Source organism: Alexandromys fortis, unplaced genomic scaffold (genome assembly GCF_014885135.2).
Source record: "Alexandromys fortis isolate MF-2015 unplaced genomic scaffold, M_Fortis_MF-2015_v1.1 scaffold_23, whole genome shotgun sequence".
NCBI lineage: Eukaryota > Metazoa > Chordata > Mammalia > Rodentia > Cricetidae > Alexandromys > Alexandromys fortis.
Genome location: NW_026067907.1, coordinates 3,813,932 through 3,832,240, shown reverse-complemented (window position 1 = coordinate 3,832,240; position 18,309 = coordinate 3,813,932). Strand labels below are relative to the sequence as shown.

Below are 18,309 nucleotides of genomic sequence, written 5' to 3'. Positions count from 1 at the left end.
CTCTATGTAGTATATGGGGCCACACTTATTATTTTCAGTGAATGAAAGTTTCTGTTTTGGCCTCCACTTAGGTGTTTGTCTTAGTCATCTTTTAAAGCAGATGGGCAGCTCTTCCACCCGTTCTGTGCATGTGCAGAAAATCCCATAGCCTACCACAGCAATGTCTGCACTCCTTGTTCGTCTCTGCCCTATTCACTGTAGCAAAGAACTCGAAGCAACCTGGTTGACTATCAAAAGATGAATGGGTAATGAGCGTGTGTGTGTGTACAACTCAGCTCTCAGGAAAAGTGCTGTTAATTTACAACAAAATAGATGGAATTAGAATGTAAATATTAATGAGGTCACTTGATCTCAGAAAGAAAAAAATGCATGTTCTCACTCATACACAAACTCTAGCCAATTATTTGTATATATAGAAACAGATGTACACTTGAGCACAGTATAACATGAAGAAAAGAGAACAGAAAAGGCTAAATACAAGGGGATGAGGAAGGACAATGCAGGCAATAGACCCAGGTTATAAAAGCGGATATAAAGTTAATTGTTTTTCTGGTTCTAATTCTGTCATGGATATTTTGGTTTTTGGTGGTAGATATTCATAAATATAGTCAGCCCTGAATATGTAAAGTTAACTGTGAAGCTCCACAGCCTGTGTTCCTGATGCCCACTCTAACTGTACAAGTTAGAATACACAGAGTTGTGTGATTTTGAATAGACATAGGTGTGGTCATTTGGGGGTGTGATGTTTTCACTATTAAGACCTTGAAAGTTTAGAAAATCAGTCAGTGGGTTAAGTACTGTTGGACAGTGAGATTCTTCGTGAGCTTTTCAGTACAACAGCAGAGAGCCACGAAAAGGCAGCTTTAATTAAATTTTTAAATTAAATTTAATTTTTCTTACCGGTTTCTTTTTCAGTTTGCAGTTTTCTTTATAAACCAGTATGACAGCTCTCTTAAAAACTAAAAGTAAAAGAGAAAGAAGGGTCTTGTTATTTTCTGCAAACCCTTCTCAGGTTAACCCAGAGCTGGGCACTGCGTGAGAACAAAGCGCTTCCAACCCAGGACTGCAATCCCACTGCATCAACACCTGCTCTTCCTGTTAGAGCTGAACTGTGCAGATGTGCCTGCCGAGCAAAGCAGGTCCTGCTTGTGGTTCTCTGTCGCTTGATTGACAGCTGAGGCCACGGCCTCCAGGTCTCAGTGAGCACACACTACAGCTTGCCCTCCCAACTCTGGGAGAGAAGGAAGAGGGTTTGAAAAGTGGCACTGTTAGGCAGCGGGTTTCCAGTCTCGTGAGGTGCTTCCCCTAGCAGGCCCTGCTGGGTACCAGCCACTGCAGCGTTTTTCCAACTCCCCAAAAGCAGGAGTCGGCAAGAGCGGCAATGTTAGTCAAGCTTTTGTTATTGCTAAGGCTTCCAAACCGGAGTACCAACCAAATACTGTGAGCTCAATGTCCTTCCTGGCCTTTCCTAAGGAGAGGAACGGATTCAACCAGGAAACTGTGGAGTGCATCAGGAGTTCCCCCATGGACAGCTCTGTCACCTACATTAAAGACAAGAAACAGAGATGTGGCACTCTCAGGAACTGTTCCACGTAAGACAGAATTGCATCTAGTGGTCATGGCTAACATATCCATAGGAACCGTTGTGTTTGTATAGCCCCATCAACACGGCATGAAGTGGTTGAAGTTCTGTAAGTACAAGCCAAGCATCAAGCTGCACCCTATTAGTAACAGGGTTGGCCTAGGGCCTCCGGCCTCCTGGCCCAATGCCTCACGACCTCACCGTGGAGCTGCATCCCTGGCCCTCTTTATGTTTTGTTTTGAGACCAGGTCTCTAAATTGCTTAGGCTGACCTTGAAACTTACCCTGTAACCCTGGCAGGCTTTAGTTGTGCCTAGGCCTGTTAAATAACAGGAGGTGGTGGTGTTTAGCTTTAAAGTACTTACTTAGGCCTTTTGTTGTTGTTTCTAGGTTTTTCAAGATAAGGGTTTCTCTGTAAGGCCCTGGCTCTGTAGACCAGGCTCGCCTCGAACTCAGATCTGCCTGTTTCTGCTTCCCAAGTGCTGGGATCAAGGATGTCCACCACCACCATCCTGTTTAGCGGTCATCTGAAGACAGTAGTTCACAATCTGTGGGTCACAACCCCTTTGGGGGTTGAATGACTCTTTTGCAGGGGCCACATATCAGATATTTACATTGCAGTTCATAAAAGTAACAATTACAGTGATGAAGTAGCAACAAAATATTATGGTTGTAGGGTCACAGCATTAGGAGAGTTAGGAACCACTGAATTCTAAGGGGTCTGTGTTAGTAGTGTTTACTTCAGGTCACTAAGCTACATCAGACTGCCAATAATAAGATACTAACATTGAAACTGACCTAGGTAAATACAAAACGCTCTGTCCCTTTTCAGTTCCTGCCACTTTCTACCTGCAGTGTTGTTTCTTACTATGTGCTCTCAGTGCTCAGTGTTCTAAGTTATCAATCAGACAAACGTGAAAGTACAGAAACTGTAAGCGATCCCTGGGACTGTCTGAGCGAACAGATAATCACTGTATCTGGGGCTGGAGCAGAAAGGCCACCAGAAGGAACGAGCCCTGTATTTTATACACATGCAGGGCCCCGTCATTCTCCCAGCCAACCTTCCCTGTGTTCTAATTTCTGGGACTATGACTTCACCCGTACAATGCTAACAAGACATAATTACATTTTTAGACCAGTTTAGTCCATTTCCCATTCCATTTCTATATAAACTATTTGATTATTTTACATAATGTCTCCTCCAGGAATGTCTACGCACGTAGCTGTTCTAGAGGGTACCCTAAGCTCATCACCCAGGCATGAGGCTACTCGAGCTAAATAAAGCCCCACAGACCTCCTTCTCTGTACCACTCTGCTCTGCCACCAGCTGGTCAAACACTGTTCCATAATCCTCGTAGATCTTCTGCATCTCGTTGATATGGCTGGCCACTTTTTCCATGGCCTTTAGTGCTTCTGAAAAACAGGAAGGTGTGCTTGCTCGTCATTCCAAATCCCAAGTAATGGCATGATGGCGGCCCGGCTCACAATGGCCTATTTAATCAAGGGCAGTCAGATCCCCTACCTCAAGTTCTCTCAGAAATTGGGAGATTCTGAAAAGTACCATTAATAAAGCTAACCTTAGCCCAGCTGCATAGCCCAACAGTGCTTTCTGTGCCCCAGAGAACACAGTGACTGCAACCAATATCATATTGCAGAAGATAAAACAGGTGCAGTTTTACCAGAGTGCTGGAGAAAAATGAGTAGGAACCAGAATTCAGTGCAACACGGTCCAGCCTTGGGGGAGCTGCTCTTGAATTCAGTGTCAGGAATAGAGCTCCGTGCCAGCACGAGCCTCACTCAGACACATGGGCCAGAATTTGGCTCCCAGGTTCAAGGGAAAAAGACTTAGAGATGTCTGTAAATTACCAATGCCCAACTGAGCATTCAGCTGTTTGCGTTTATACATGTTGTTTGTTTATAGCCTGGGCAAGGGGATATAAGGGACAAAGGATTTTGGCAAAACCTCAGTAGTTCTGTACTTTGTCCTCAGAAGCTGTAGAGCTCAGAGATCTCCACCAGGTGGCACCCCAACCAGCAAGCATGAGCTGTGGCCTAGTCAAACCATGGAAATTACAGGAGAGGCACCGTCACCAGCCAAGTGACCTCACTAGACCTAAATTCCATTATTTGAAAAGCTTAAATCAAATCATCCCTCTTGATCAATTCAGTAGGGACAATCTCATTGTGAGATTGTCTGTAAGCCAGGAGTGATGATGCACACCTTCAGTCCCAACCCTCAGGAGGAATACTTCTGTGCGTTTCGGGCCAGCCAGAGCTACACACTGAAATCCTGCCTCTAGTTAAAGGTCCCCAGACTCATTGAGCGCACCCTGAACGATGGCTGTATTAAGCTGTTCCCATATACGAGACCTGTAACTAAGGCGAGCAGTCACCGTGCTGCGGATTCACAGGGCAAAGCTATAGGCACCTGGCTAGCATTCTCGGCCACAAGCAGCCTCCTTCCAGCCTTACCTGTGAGGTGATAGTGTTCCTCACTCTCGTGGTCCGTCAGCGACACAAGCTCCTTGAGGAGCAGGGGGTACTTGAGCACTCTCTGAACAGGCTTGATGAGGTAAGACTCCAGCGTGGAGGAGTGCTGCTTGGTGGGATTTCGGGCATCCAGGAAAGTCTTGAAGGCTTTATCGGTTTTAGCTGCAAGCAATGGATAAAAGACCCTTAGGAGAGCGCAGTGGGATGAACTGAACTGTATAATGCTACCTTCCAGCGTAGTTTTGCATTATTTCCTCGGTCCTAATGCTGTTTGGTAATAAAAACCCAAGTGCGTCCACAGCTGAAGTACCCAGGTATCAGCAGGTCTCTGTCATCTCTCTCACAAGGCCTGCGGGTGCAGGAAGCTTTCCAGTCCCCACTCTAGAAAAGGACATGGAGTCACCCACAGTGCAGCTGTGCATGCCCATCACAGATTGTTCTGGGCGGCCCAAAGATGAGCTTCAACAGTTCACGACAACAATCCATACAGAACGGCATTTCCTCTCCTGCCCTAGCGCTGGCTGTCCTTCCTCTCTACACTCGCCTTATAAAGCCGTCCTGCCATCACCCCACAGCTCCAGGCAGACTAGACTACTTAACCCCAGAGTTGCAGTTCTTTCCACCCAGTGGGGCCTGGGGACCCCTTAGCAGCCAGAGCAGCCTCTGTCCATCACTGTTAGAAAGGATGCACACAAACACAGGTGCAGATGATGGACAGTGGGCACGCCAGCCATCACACTGGGTTCCACGGGGTGCTGGTGACAGACCAGCCATGTAGGGACCAACCAGTTTGAGTGTTTTTTTATCTATGACCTCCCACCCTCCATTCCGTGACAGTAGAGAGTGGGCAGCCTCTGGTAGGCGAAGTTGCTCCCAGTTCCACCAGGGAAACCACCATAGCTGTGCACCTCGTTAGACCATCCCTTTATAAAGGTGTTTGTGAATGAGAAAGCAAATGCACACGGTCCTTTGTTGACAGTGACCAGAGAAGATGCTTTTGGCTGTTTGGCTAGCTCACCATCATTTGAAGCATTCCGAGATGCATTTTTTAAACTCGGAATTTCTGGGATACTGCAAAGTTCCCTATTTAAGTCAAATGGGTTTGAACTGCATTAATGGAGATCTTACACCCAAGATTGTAAGAGAAGCCTCCTCTCCCCACCCTCTTCCCTGAGTCATGAGAGTAGAGAGGACCTCTGGCCTCTGGGAGGCAGTTTTTCCCAGTTCCACCAGGGAACAACTTAGCTATGCCCTTCCTTGGAGTTAGATGATGGGACTTTATTGTGTAGTAACTCCACATGCCGAAGAAAGTTAACACCAGAGTTAAACAGAGCATGTATTCTCTCCGGTTACCCGAGGCTTGTGCTGCAATGGTTTGACAGACAGGAACAGCAAAGCCTACCTACCCACTACTACATAACTGCGAAGAACCTGAAGTGTCCCTCTAACTTTTTCTCATTTTTAAGGCCAAGAGAGGACAGCCCATCAAAATCACATTTAACCCTCTACCCCTTATTAACAGTTTATAAAGGCTCTAAACAACTCACCTCGCTCTAGAACCTTCTGCACTTTGATGTGGTTGGCACAGAATCCACTATACAGCTTAAAGTGGTCAGCATAATAGAGGAAGGAGCCTCCAAGGGAAAAGAGCAACTTCTGGAAGGGATGAGAAAAGGTCAAATCAAACACGTCTCCCATGTACTCTGGCTTCAGCAGATAACTTGCTACTGACGGCTCTCATTGCTGCTCTGTTCGGGCTGTAGGTGGAGACCAGTCTGCCCTGACTCACCTATAGATAGATGGGGAAGGTTCTGGCAGAGGCGCTTCCTGGTAGCAGATTAACTGCATCTGATGAATGGGACTACAGTGGTCTACGGTGGTGTGGGAACTTTCAGAGTTGCCTGCTCCATTACTTGGGATGAATTGTGCCTACTGCATGCTTCTAAAACCCCTTTCTACTTTTCCCCACCCTCTCACTCCTGGACGAACATCCTATTGGCTATGGTCCTTACTCCTTCACAAGGCACAAACTTCTCCGATGGCCATCTGAAACCCACCTTTTCCAACCCAGTTTCTCAGGACCACATAAGAGAGGAATCAAGGGCAGGGAAGCTGCTCTTGTTTAAAAAGAAGTCGCTACAGAGGCTGGAGAGATGGCTCAGAGGTTAACAGTGCCGGCTGCTCTTCCAGAGGTCCTGAGTTCAATTCCCAGCAACCACATGGTGGCTCACAACCATCTGTAATGAGATCTGGTGCTCTCTTCATGCATACAAGCCTACATGGAGGCAGAACACTATATATAATCATAGTAAATCTTTTCTTAAAAGTTGCTGCAGTATCTTTTTTGATAGTGAAGAACCGATATGGCCAGCAGTCAGGTGATCCAGACTGCTGACCGCTGAAAGCAGTCTGGGAGAAAACCACAAAGCCGCCTTCCCTGACCCACTGAGAATGCAGGACAAGGGATCACACTAAATTCATCGATTTAGGGGAGAACTTTACACCCTACCCACTTGTCTTTGCTTTAAATGCAAATCCAAAAAGACTTACTCGAAACTGGGAGGGGGTCTCCAGGACACTGAAGTCCGAGGAAGCAGAGACTCCGTCCTCCAGCGTCTCCAGGAACACCTTCTGAAACTCCAGCATCTCCGGCAAGCTTCCGAACAGTGACTCCATCTGCAGGAAGGGCGGGGGTGAGGCGGGAAAAGGTGTAGCCAGGCCAAGCAAGACTCCCTCACCTCCACCATAGACGCGTGCCCGAGAAGCAGGCATAGCAGATGCTTACAGAGCACATTCACAGGGTGTACTCTATACCTAGAGAGAGACACAGCTCTGGCTCCCTGCAATCCCAGTCTCAAAGTAACTTTTCAAGTGGATTCGGATCCAAATTGGGAGAAATGGCAATCATTGGAAAGGAGCTAACTCTTGTGATTTAATATTAACAATTCATATACTGGAAAGTAGCTTTTGGCTGTACCTCTTAGCAAATAAAAAAGAAACAACAACAGAAAAACAAGACCACCCTTCTGCCTTCATAAGTGTGCCACTGTGCCTTCCACGACAGAGCCACATCAGTGGCTTTAAAGATCACACACAGAGTTTCTGATGATCCTTCAGTGTTTGCTGGGGCTCTGTAGCTCTATTCTAACAGTTGTGTCCAGCCTGCATCCATGGGCCACATGAAGCCACAGGCAGCTATGGATACAGCCCGCACAAATCACCAACTTAATCAAAGCACGACTTCTTTACATCGGGCATTGTGTCATGCAACGTTAATCCTAGCATTAGGGACCGAGAAGCCGGCCTGGTCTACATAGTGAATTCCAGACCAGCCAGGATACACAGCGAGACCCTGTCTCAAAAGCAAGTTTTTGTTGTTGCTTTTTTTTTTTTTAAACTGGGATTCTTGGGCATCAACTCTGTAGGTAAGAACATCACTCTGTAATGTTAAAAGAAGCGCACACCTGGTCTAGGACCTCTGCTAAAAGGCTCAAAGACAGGACTGGCATGTCAGAGGAGAAGAAAAGTATCCACAATTTACCTCATCTTGGGTAAGAAAGGTCTCACTCTGGAGTGGCTCCAAGTATAATTCAAAGAGGCAGCTCAGATCCTGCAAGTCAAGAGAAGAGTCTCTTTAGCACACAAATCTCCAAAATAACCAGTTGATTCCAGTAGCCCAAGCAGCAGCTCCAGAGACCCCCATTAGGACCAGTGACATAGTTGTCTTGTTGAAATTCTTGATCTTCAAAGTGGTTATCATTGCTCCTAATACAAAGGTGGATGCCACCACATTGCCACCTACTGGATTTCACATGGTCCCTGTGAAGTGCCAGCCCCGCTCGGAGGCTAACGTCTTCCCAACAGAACAGGCTCTGTCTTTCCTGCCACAGGAGGCGCCATTTCTCCAAAGAGGAAGAGAGAGAGCTGCCGTTGTGGCTGGATACCAGTGTCCTGGCTTTCTCTTCTATGTCAGGGAGCAGGGTATCAGTCTGGGTGGAGCTGTGAGGGACAAGACCTAGGCATTTCTCCAGCTTCAGGCTAAAACCAGGAGAATTTCCAACTCCTATGTTCAAGTACAAGAGCCCCACCATGGAGCAGTGGGGATGTTTACAATCAAAGCCACACTTGAGTCACTACTGGGTTAGTCTCCTGGAGAACACAGCAGTGTAAGTACTTACATAATACCACTAAAGTTTCTATTTAAGAACTTGAAGCCAGAAGCAATCCATAATTTAATTACAGAAAAGACTTGACTTTAGAGTTTCATTTGTTTGGAAGAATTGAGAGTTGTGTATCTAGCGATAGTTGACTGCTGTTCCCTGGCTTTGCAAGGGAGAATCTTAGAAACCGGAGAGCCCTGTGAAGTCCAGAGTGCCACGCGGTGCCTGCCTAGTGGCAGTACTGAGAGCAAACCCAGAACTCAGCTCGGCTGGCTGGCACTTCACAATGAAAAGCCTCCCTGGCTCCCCCCTCCCTCCTTGTTCCACAGCAACCTGGGATGTGAGAAGGGGCAGGCAATGGTGAGTTACTGGAGCAAATCTCAGGGACACACGAATGTGGAAGGGAAGTCATCTGTGAGTTACTGGATCGAATCTTGGGGGACACACGGATGTGGAAAATCTTGAGGTGCATGCGGAGGTTTGGAGTTAGGTTCAAGCAAGAAAACTGTGTTAAGGGTCGGCCACGGGAAAGAGATGGAGGACTAGTAGGGAGCACCGTGAATGCTAAGTTCACACTAGGTCTGGTTATTTGTCGGACAGTCACCCCTGTCAGGCTAATGCCACTTGCTCCATGGACTTACTGCACAGCAAGAGCGGGTCACGCTGAGCTGGGGGTGACAAAGAGCCTCCATGCCTGGAGCCCTATGAAAACAAATGGCAGGGTTCTTGCAGGGAAGGGAGAGTTGGTCCTTCCTTGCCTACCTGGTCACTAATAAGAAGCATTGGAAATGGCCGTCCTGATCCAGGGCATCCCAAAAGGAAGGTAAGAAACTGTGTGGCAAAGGAGAATGAGTTCCATTTCCAACTCTGCCCTGGACCCAGCAGGGTCTGGGAAGCCACATGACATGTCCCTGAGGGCTCTTGAGCCTCAGAAGCAGTCACAGCTCCCAGAGGGCCTATGGGCATGCTGGGTCATGTAGGAACCTGCGGGCTCTCTGGCAGACACTCTAGCTCTCTTCCACTGGGTACAGGACAAGACATAATGGAACGTAAAGTTCAACCCTCTAGCTTTCCTCCATCCACCCCCCAGTGCAAGCGGCACTGGAGCTAGCTGTGAATAAGACTTTGGGGAGGGTCCTGGAGACACAGTACTTAAAGGAGACACTCAGCTCTGTCGTCATCAACATCATTGTCGGTTTTTTCAGTCTTATGTAAGCCACCCTGGCCTTAAACTCCATGTAGCGGAGGATACACTTACTTCCTGATCTTTTTCTACTTCCAGAGTGTTGAGGTTATAGGCATGTACGATCATATCCTGTTCTGGTATCAAATCCAGCGGTTTTGCGCAGGCTAGGCAAGTACTGTACCAAATAAGACAGTCTTAGCGTCCCAGAAATTGCTTCATAGAATAAAGGGTAATAGTCACATATGCGTGCCAGTGTGTACCTCCTGGGCTTCACAGACTAGGAATGTCTAGAACGCTGAAGACAAGCACAGGGACCAACAGGGAAGTTGGAGAGGACCTTCCGAGGGCCATGAAGACAAGTCAGCCTGGGCCTGGACTCCCAGCCACTGTCCTATGCCATACCCTTCTAGAACTCACAAATGCAGCAAGTTTAAGATAGACCCAAAGCATGAGAAAATGCTTAAAGCAAAGAATACTAGTTTTTCTAATCTCCTGTGTTAATAAACATTTCCCAAAGCACTAACTAGAGGCAAGCTAAAAAGACAGAGAAATGGATTCAGTGTGGGTACCCAAGTCTGTGGTAGCTACACCCTCGTCATGGTGTGAGGACGTCCCGTGTGATGGCCGAAACACCTGTGCATGGGCTTCCATCCTGCATGGGGATCTCCATGGATAGGAGGACTCGGAGCTCTGAGGACCGAGCTTCAGGGCCCCTGGGGCACAGATTGCTCCCCAGCTCCTCATAACCCAAAGTGATCGCTACCCTTCTTGCTAAAGCAGTGTAGATAGACTTCATTCCCACAGATTGCAAATAATGAACTACAACATCTGTTTCCATAGTGAAAGCTACCTTGGCAACAGACACAAGCCAAGAATTTTTTTTTTTTTTTGAGTCTTCTCAGTTCTTTTCCCTCCCTTCCCTGCGGCAATCCACCTCAAGGAGCATGTATCTACCTCCTGAGTGGCGGTTGTCTCAGACAGAGGTGATCTGAGGTGTGACCTCACCATCATTCAAGGAGGTAGGAATGTCCAGCCCGTCCCATTACCTTCACGTAAGACTTCTCCGTGTCTACGAGCTCCTGGATGACTTTGCGGAGGCGGTCTGCATCCGAGAGGTGGCGAGCCAGAGGCCGGGAAGGTGGGTCCTGGCTCTCAGCCGGTGCTTCCATGGTGTTGGTGCTCGTGCTGGGGAAGCCCCTGCAGAGCTCGGTGATCTGTTCAGCGCTCTGGAAACAACAAGAAAGTCAGGCTCAGGACTCGGCTCGCCAGCATTGGGTGTCTGCCTCACCAGGAACACCAAGTGTTCCCACCTGCACCCAGTACATTATCAAGGAGCCTTACAAAGAGGCGGGTCTGGGGCACATGGCTTCATTCACCTTAAGCTGCTCTCACTATAACCCGAGTCCTGAAAGTAAGATGGCATCTCTAATGTTTCCGTTGGTACGCAATGCTACACGCTGTCACAAGAGCCGTGAATGCATTAGTACTAAAGTCAGGAATGAGGCTGACTCTCTGCTAAAGTTGAGGTTTCTCCTAACACCCAGACATAGAGCTTTCTGAACAGAACATACAGGAAGCAGACTCGTGAAATCTATCTTGTCCTCAACAGTTGGCCTGACAAGGGCTCTCCAACTCCCAGTGTTCTGGGAGACTCACACATGGTGAGGTACCGTGGCAATTTTAGGATGGCTTGGCCCCAGTCTGCCTGAGTTCTGCCCTCAAATCTAACCATTTAGGCCAAGCCAAGTAGTGGTTATAGATGAAAACGCTCACACTAGAGTGGAGTAGAAAGTGAGACACGAATTACATGCCTCAGAAAAATTAGCTGTTCTGGCCCACCATCCCTTTCTGTTCCACCTCCTCTGCTTCCCAACATAGTGTCTTCGTCGTTCAATGGAAAATCAAGATCGAGACAAAACCTCAACAAGCATCCCCTGCCTGGCCTTGCTCTCTAGTTCAAGGAGTCCCAACTGTAATCCTGTCCATCTTCAGAGAAGTGGAGGGTAGCTCCTGCCCACCTAGAGAAGACTTCCCAAGGTTAGAAACATCGAGGTGCAGACTGGGCGGTCTGGAAACCAGCAAGGGTATGGGTAAAACAACTGGAAAATACAGACATGGTAGATGGAAAGCCCACCCTGGACCAGGAAATTGTGGAAACCCAGCTACAAGGTGAATTGTCAATGTGGTCCCGAGAGATACATGAGCCAAGGAAGAACCCAGAATGCTCTAGTATTGTGGTAGGAACCTGGACGCAGTAACATACAGAACCTAATTCCAGGAGCAGGTGACGGGGAGCCTCTGCTCTCATTTTTACCTTAATCCTAGCCTACAATAAGGCACGAGGTGAAGGAGAGATTGTGTCTATGACTGGACAGACTTCAAGAGAGTTTACAAAACAGTTCAAACAAAAACAATTTTCCTTGAACATAGGTATTTTCTACTTGTTTTTATTTTTAAATTTGAACACGAATATTTCTGGCAATGCCTATCAGAAGATGTGTATAAAATTCACTACGGAAACAGATGTGGAGGGCCCGGGGCATGGCTCGGCTGAAGGAGTGCTCTCCTAGGTTGGACACATTTCCTGGGTTTGATCCCAAGCACCAGGAAAGCCAGCGTGGGCATAGAAGTGCACGACTATAGTCCCAGCACTCGGGAGGCACAGGCAGGAGGGTCAGAAGCTAAAAGTCATATTCAACTACAAAATGAGTTTGAGGCCTGTCTGAGCTGTATCAGACACTGCCCCCCAACACACACACGATATTACAGATCTGAAGGCTTCAGAATCCAGCTTTCTTTTTTGAACGTCTCATATCATGTTTACAACCGTCAGACTTTGTGATCTGTTTTAGAAGCTCTAACCCCATCACATCCTAACAGCCTAAGCACACAGGAGAGGGCAGCCAGAGGCGGCAGCCTTTCTCCTCCAGCCCGTGAGGAACACGAAGGACTAGAACTGAGACATCCAGACTCCTGCATTCCCCCCTTGCCAGGGTTCCCTAGCCTCACGCTCATTTTTCTCTGGAAGCTTCCAGCACGATTCCTTTCTGAACTAGAAGCCCTGGGATCCCACCACAGGTGGAGTTTTTGTTTGTCTGTTTGTTGTCTGGTTTCATTTTACGAAACAAGGTCTAACTATGTAGGCCTGGTTGGCCAGGAACTTGCTCAATAGGCCAGACTTCCTCCCAGCTTGCAGCAGTCCAAATGCTGAGATCACAAGTCTATGCCACTATGCCCAGCGGTGTGACTGTTTTTAAGACTGGGTCGCCCTATGTAGCCCCCAGCAACTTTGTATTTCCTACCTTACCCTCCCAAATGTTAGATTACAAGGATGCATCACCATGCCCAACACCGTGGATATCTATTAGAAGTTTCCCCAAGTGATGCCAAGATGTGGCCTTCAGGAGAACTACTGGTCTACCCATCAGGCCAACTACACCTGCCCAGGTTTCCCAGGTGTGGCACTGACTCCAACTTATCACCCTTTCCCCCAGGATAGCAACATAGAAGAGGCATAGGATTGGCTTACATCCAGAAAAAATCACCCAGACTGTGGCCCTGGTTTTAGGCCTGGCCTTCTACTAATTACTAAAAAGCCCATGAGAATAAAAGGCTCAAAAACTCCTTACTTGAAATTTTATTCTGGGATGTGCACGGCAGACTCAGACAATGCAGTCCTGCAGTCCTGAGAACCAATAGTCTCCAGAGCTGCAGAATCTATATTAAGCTTGCATACTCCACACAAAATAAGATCTGACAAAATGCACCATAAGTTACATGGCATCTGGTGAGATTACAGTTTTGCCTTGCTGGGATGTCAGAACTCACACCTAACACTGCGGTGTTAAAATAACAAGATTTCAAAAATAAAGTATCTTGCCATTTTGGAAAAATCAGAATTCATTTTAAAAACACTTCTCATGGGATTGACTTCCAAAAAGTGAATGTTAGCCGGGTTGTTTCAATGGCAAATTTACTTGTCAAGATACTGCAATTAAGTATTCAAAGGCTGCAGAGATGCCTTTTGCACAGTTAACAGTTTAAGCCATTGCCTAAAGGTGGCTTCAAGGATTACCTGGATCATAAGGAGGCGGGGTCATAGGGTTTTTAAGTGTTTTTAAGGATGCATTGACAGCCTCACCTGGATACAGGTCACTTCCTCTGTACTTCCTCGTGGTAATAAACATCAGGCAGTAACAGGCCACAGCCTATCGTTAAGTCACTTAGGAGCAATGACATTCCTGAGTCTTCTGCAACCTTCCTGATGCCTGTCAGGTGACCACGCCCTTCTCCATGGAGGTCCGGGAGAAGAGGGAACTTGCATTTATTGAGCGCCGGCACCACACCACACGTGTGAGGTCCTGCTCCCACAGAACATGCCAGCATCTCGGCTTTAGAATGACCCACTGATTCCCTGTCGAGGGCAGCAAGCTCTTCCCTGCACTGGCCACTCATAATATATTCAGTGCAGCACAGGAGAGAGGACCTGTTCTTCCTGCCACCTCCGTCTACCACAGGGTCCGACTCTCCTGCCCAGGTGTTCGGAGGACGTGGTCCCCACCACTCAGAGTGGTGAAGGCAGCAAGCATCCTGGCAAATGTGGCACTCTGGGGTCCACCTGGGGGACAACTGTCTGTCAGGCCATCCAGGCCTCAGGCCCAGGAAGGCTGCTTGAAAAGCGAAAGACATGGTTACAAGGTGCAGGTGGGAACGTGTGAAGACTCAGGTTCCCGAGAGAGTGCTGAGGCGAGCGTGTGCAGAACAGAAGGAACCGGCCTGCTGAAGCGGAAGCCTCTGTCCTGCTTTCCTCCCAAGAGCAACTGAGGTTAGGTGCTTGCTCATTGTAGGCAGTGCTGGTGCCTTCGCCCCAAATGTTTTTCTGGGCTCCTTGAAAATAGACACATTGCCTCTTTTATGGGGAGACTTCTGGTTTTCAGTGTGTAGCAATCAGGATCATGGTGGCCCTCTGGGTTTTCAAGAGGACCAAAAAACACTCTCTTCATTCTTAAAAGAATAAATGAAAAGTTTCCCTTAAAACTATCTGGAAAAGCCAGGCATGGACACTCTCTCCCCACACTCAAAATGTTTTTTCAAGTTCTTGCTTGACACTATAGTGCACACCTAGAAATCTAACACTGGAAAGTCTTGGGCAAGAAGATTACAACACCGAGTCTAGCCTGCTACGTAGTGAGATCTTGTCTCCTGACAAATCAATCTAAAATTATCAGGTATTTAGAGCCACCAAGTTTGATTCCCTACTTGAAAACAATTTTATCTTTTCTATAGACACGGCCTGACTCACTGGGGAACTCTGAATTCAGACAGATGCCTAGGCAAAGTTCTGCTGGGTTTTGTTTCCATGTGTGGATAAGGCACCTTCTGCCTCCCCATAAAAGAGGCAATGTGTCTATTTTCAAGGAGCCCAGAAAAACATTTGGGGCGAAGGCACCAGCACTGCCTACAATGAGCAAGCACCTAACCTCAGTTGCTCTTGGGAGGAAAGCAGGACAGAGTCTTGATCAGGCCAAGCTCTGGCGACCCTGTAGCCCTCCTAACCGGGACAACAAGGCACTTTCCATCAGTCTCCCTGGGACTTGATTTGCAAAATCTCCAGACCACACAACAGCTCTGGTAACTGCAATGTTCCTATTTGGAGATCATCCTTTGCCTGGGTTTTGTAGTTTCCTTGAGGACGTCGGGACCTTAAAAGGAACTGCTAGGGGTTAAAGCACCTCATATTATGAGATGTCATGGCTACTGCCCTGCTCAGAAGCCCCACGCAGCAGCCTGACTGAGTCTCATGATGGCCCAGTGTGCAACAGCGCCCCATCCACGACTTAGGTACAGCACCTACTTTTGTCTGAAAGGCTTGGCTCACAAGCATTTTCCGCCCATGAAAGGAGATTCAAAGGTGATGGATGACGAAGGAATATGTCATATAAACGCAGAAACCAAAAGGTCAGTGTGCACTGCTTTTGAGTTCCCAAACTACAAGAAGAGCTTGGTGGTGGGTATCAGTAGCAGAGGCAACCAACACACTGCCCCCTGATGTTATTCAGATGTTGGGGTGACTGGGCATATTGTAAACAGCCTGGCAGAAATGGAGAGATTAAGACATGCAGAGAGGACAGGCAGGACTGTCAATCACACTATTAGACTATTGAAATTATGAACCCCGAAGAAACAAGGATTTCCCCAGGAATCTCATGATGGGAGAAGGAAAGGGGTGCAAGACAGAGGGAGATCTTGTCTCCCTGAAAGAGACTTCATAGTTCTAACAACTTGCCAGATCACCTCACAGGATGAGATTGAAGCCCGGATAAGCGTGGGTCAATGGTGAGCGGGGCCCCACTTGGTGGGAACTGCTTAAATATGGACATCCCTAGCCATCTGTTTTTTTATTGGTTTTTATTGAGTGCTACATTTTTCTCTGGTCCCTTCCCTGCCTTTCTCCTCCCCCCTTCAACCCTCTCCCCCAAGGTCCCCATGCTCCCAATTTACTCAGGAGATATTGCTTTTTTCTACTTCCCATGTAGACTAGATCTATGAAAGTCTCTCTTAGTGTCCACATCATTGTCTAAGTTCTCTGGGATTGTGGTTTGTAGGCTGGCTTTCTTTGCTTTTTGTTTAAAAACCACCTATGAGTGAGTACATGTGATAATTGTCTATGTCTGGGTTACCTCACTCAAAATAATGTTTTCTAGCTCCATCCATTTTCCTGCAAAATTCAAGATGTCATTATTTTTTTTCTGCTGTATAGTACTCCATTGTGTAAATGTACCACATTTTCCTTATCCATTCTTCAGTCGAGGGGCATTTAGGTTGTTTCCAGGTTCTGGCTATGACAAACAAAGCTGCTACAAACATAGTTGAGCACATGTCCTTGTGGCACAATTGAGCATCCTTTCGATATATACCCAAACGTGGTATTACTGGGTCTTGAGGAAGGTTGTTTCCTAAGTTTCTGAGAAATCATCACACTGATATCCAAAGGGGCTGCACCAGCTTGCATTCCCACCAGCAATGCAGAAGTGTTCCCTTTCCCCACAGCCTCTCCAGCATAAGCTGTCTTCAGTGTTTTTCATCTTCCTTGCCCTCTATTTAAATTCCGATCTCACTCAGGGCCTGGAAAACAGATGTGAGGGCTTCCCTCGTCTCTCTGTCTGTCTTCCCAATACGGCCACATTGAATAAATCCCTTTCTCTGCTTTCCACTGTCAATCTGGCTCTTCTAATTGGCTGATTAAGGACTGCTGGTCTGACCTGCTTTCTAGCAGCACAGGTTACCCGCCCAGCTCCGAGAGCAATATCGCAGTGTGTGCTCCCTCACACTCCTCTAGCTGCCTTCTCATCCCCGCTTTCTCTCCACACTTAGCAGCTCTGCCCTAGGCCACGGATCTGAACCCAAGGCAAGTCTGCATGATGCCCACTGAGATAATGCTCCAAGATACCAGGCAGAAGAACTGGGTGGATGATGCTTCTGCCTTTAAAATGCTAGAATAATGCCAGGCCTGTTGGAGATGAAAAACCTTAAGGGTGCCCCAGCTCAGGCAGGGTGTGCAAGCAGGGTATGGTTAGTATGCCCCATGTTCTCTTTAAAAAGAAAACGAATTCCTCTGTTCACTGTCTAGAAGCCATGAGGAGGCTGTGTTCCTGAGCACTCTCAGGGCAACCATGGTGTCAGCTGTCACTTCTAGCAAATTAGTCAAGTCAGAAAAGTTCGCCTTAGGGGAAAAAGACGATTAAAAGTACAAATGACTTTTCCTCAAGTCACTCTGCGCTTCATAAATATGTCACCACCTTACAGAAAGAGCTAATATTACCAGCATGACTGACAGAAGGGATCAGGAACCACAGGCTGTCGGGAGTCGGGAGACTGCCCCCAAAAATGTTGATGGGCAGAAACAGATCATGGGTCTGAGGCAGGAGGATCACCTCCCAAAGTTCCCCACAGCGGCTGTGTCAGAGGCCTAAGTGCCGATGCTGTGAGGCCCTTGGAGGCAGCTAGCAGGCCTACGGGAAACATGTCGGTGGCTCAGCAGAATGCGGTGATATCCATCAAACCATTTGTAGTATAGTGGTAGCGATGAGAACCCAGGCAAGCCCCAGTTACATGTGCCTCAGCTGGTAGAGTGCCTTACAGAGCATGTAAAAATCCCTGGGTTCAGTTCCCAGTACCTGATAAGCCAGAAATGCTGGCCCATGCCTATCATCCCAGCACTCCAGAGGGGTGGCAGGAGAATCAAAAGTTCAAAGTCCTTCTTCTGGAAAGTGTCAGCCAGAGCTACATGAGACCCTACCTAAAAAGAAAATTACAATAAAAAAAAAACTACAGAGAATGAGATTTTTGTCTTTAACAAAGAGATAAAAGGACAGATGGAATACCCCCAAATACCTCCTGGGTTCTCCCCACACACACACCTTGACCAGAGTTCTAGGCAAAATGAGACGATAGATTATGAAATTAACAGTCAAGTAAATTACAGCGCACAAATGCCATGAGAGACACAGCAGACACTAGAAGACACTGACCTTTAGTGACCAAAAGAGGACAGGGTTTATTAGGAAGAGAAAAGAGGTCTATGGTTGTTAAAGTAATTTTATGCATATTTTCTATGTATTAATGTTGAAATAGGAGCGGCAGGGCTGCGTCCCCAGCACCCGGCTGCCCGCATGGCTAGCTCATGCCCGAAATAACAACACACAAACTGTATTCATTTAAGAACTGCTTGGCCTGAACTCTAGCCCTTACAGGCTAATTCTCGCACCTGGACTAGCCCATTTCTAATGATGTGTGTAAGCATCCCAAGGTGCGCTTACCGGGAAGATTCTAGCCAAAGTCCATCGTGGTGTCTCTGCTCCAGAGAGCAGAGCTCTTGGGTCTACCCGGGAG

At 47.5% G+C, this 18,309-nt stretch overlaps 1 protein-coding gene across 6 annotated transcripts in view; it reads right to left on the bottom strand.

Moving 5' to 3' along the window:
- Tiam2 (TIAM Rac1 associated GEF 2) overlaps nt 1–18,309 on the bottom strand; it is a 234,998-nt gene that overhangs the window by 4,449 nt on the left and 212,240 nt on the right. For all 6 annotated transcript variants that reach the window (XM_050135807.1, XM_050135806.1, XM_050135809.1 and 3 more), the window contains 8 exons: nt 10,464–10,643; nt 7,613–7,681; nt 6,622–6,747; nt 5,619–5,727; nt 4,054–4,233; nt 2,876–2,994; nt 1,433–1,541; nt 901–959 (listed from right to left, as the gene is read on the bottom strand). In XM_050135807.1, the coding sequence (XP_049991764.1) occupies nt 901–959; nt 1,433–1,541; nt 2,876–2,994; nt 4,054–4,233; nt 5,619–5,727; nt 6,622–6,747; nt 7,613–7,681; nt 10,464–10,643 (951 nt within the window). The remainder of the gene's footprint in view (nt 1–900; nt 960–1,432; nt 1,542–2,875; nt 2,995–4,053; nt 4,234–5,618; nt 5,728–6,621; nt 6,748–7,612; nt 7,682–10,463; nt 10,644–18,309) is intronic.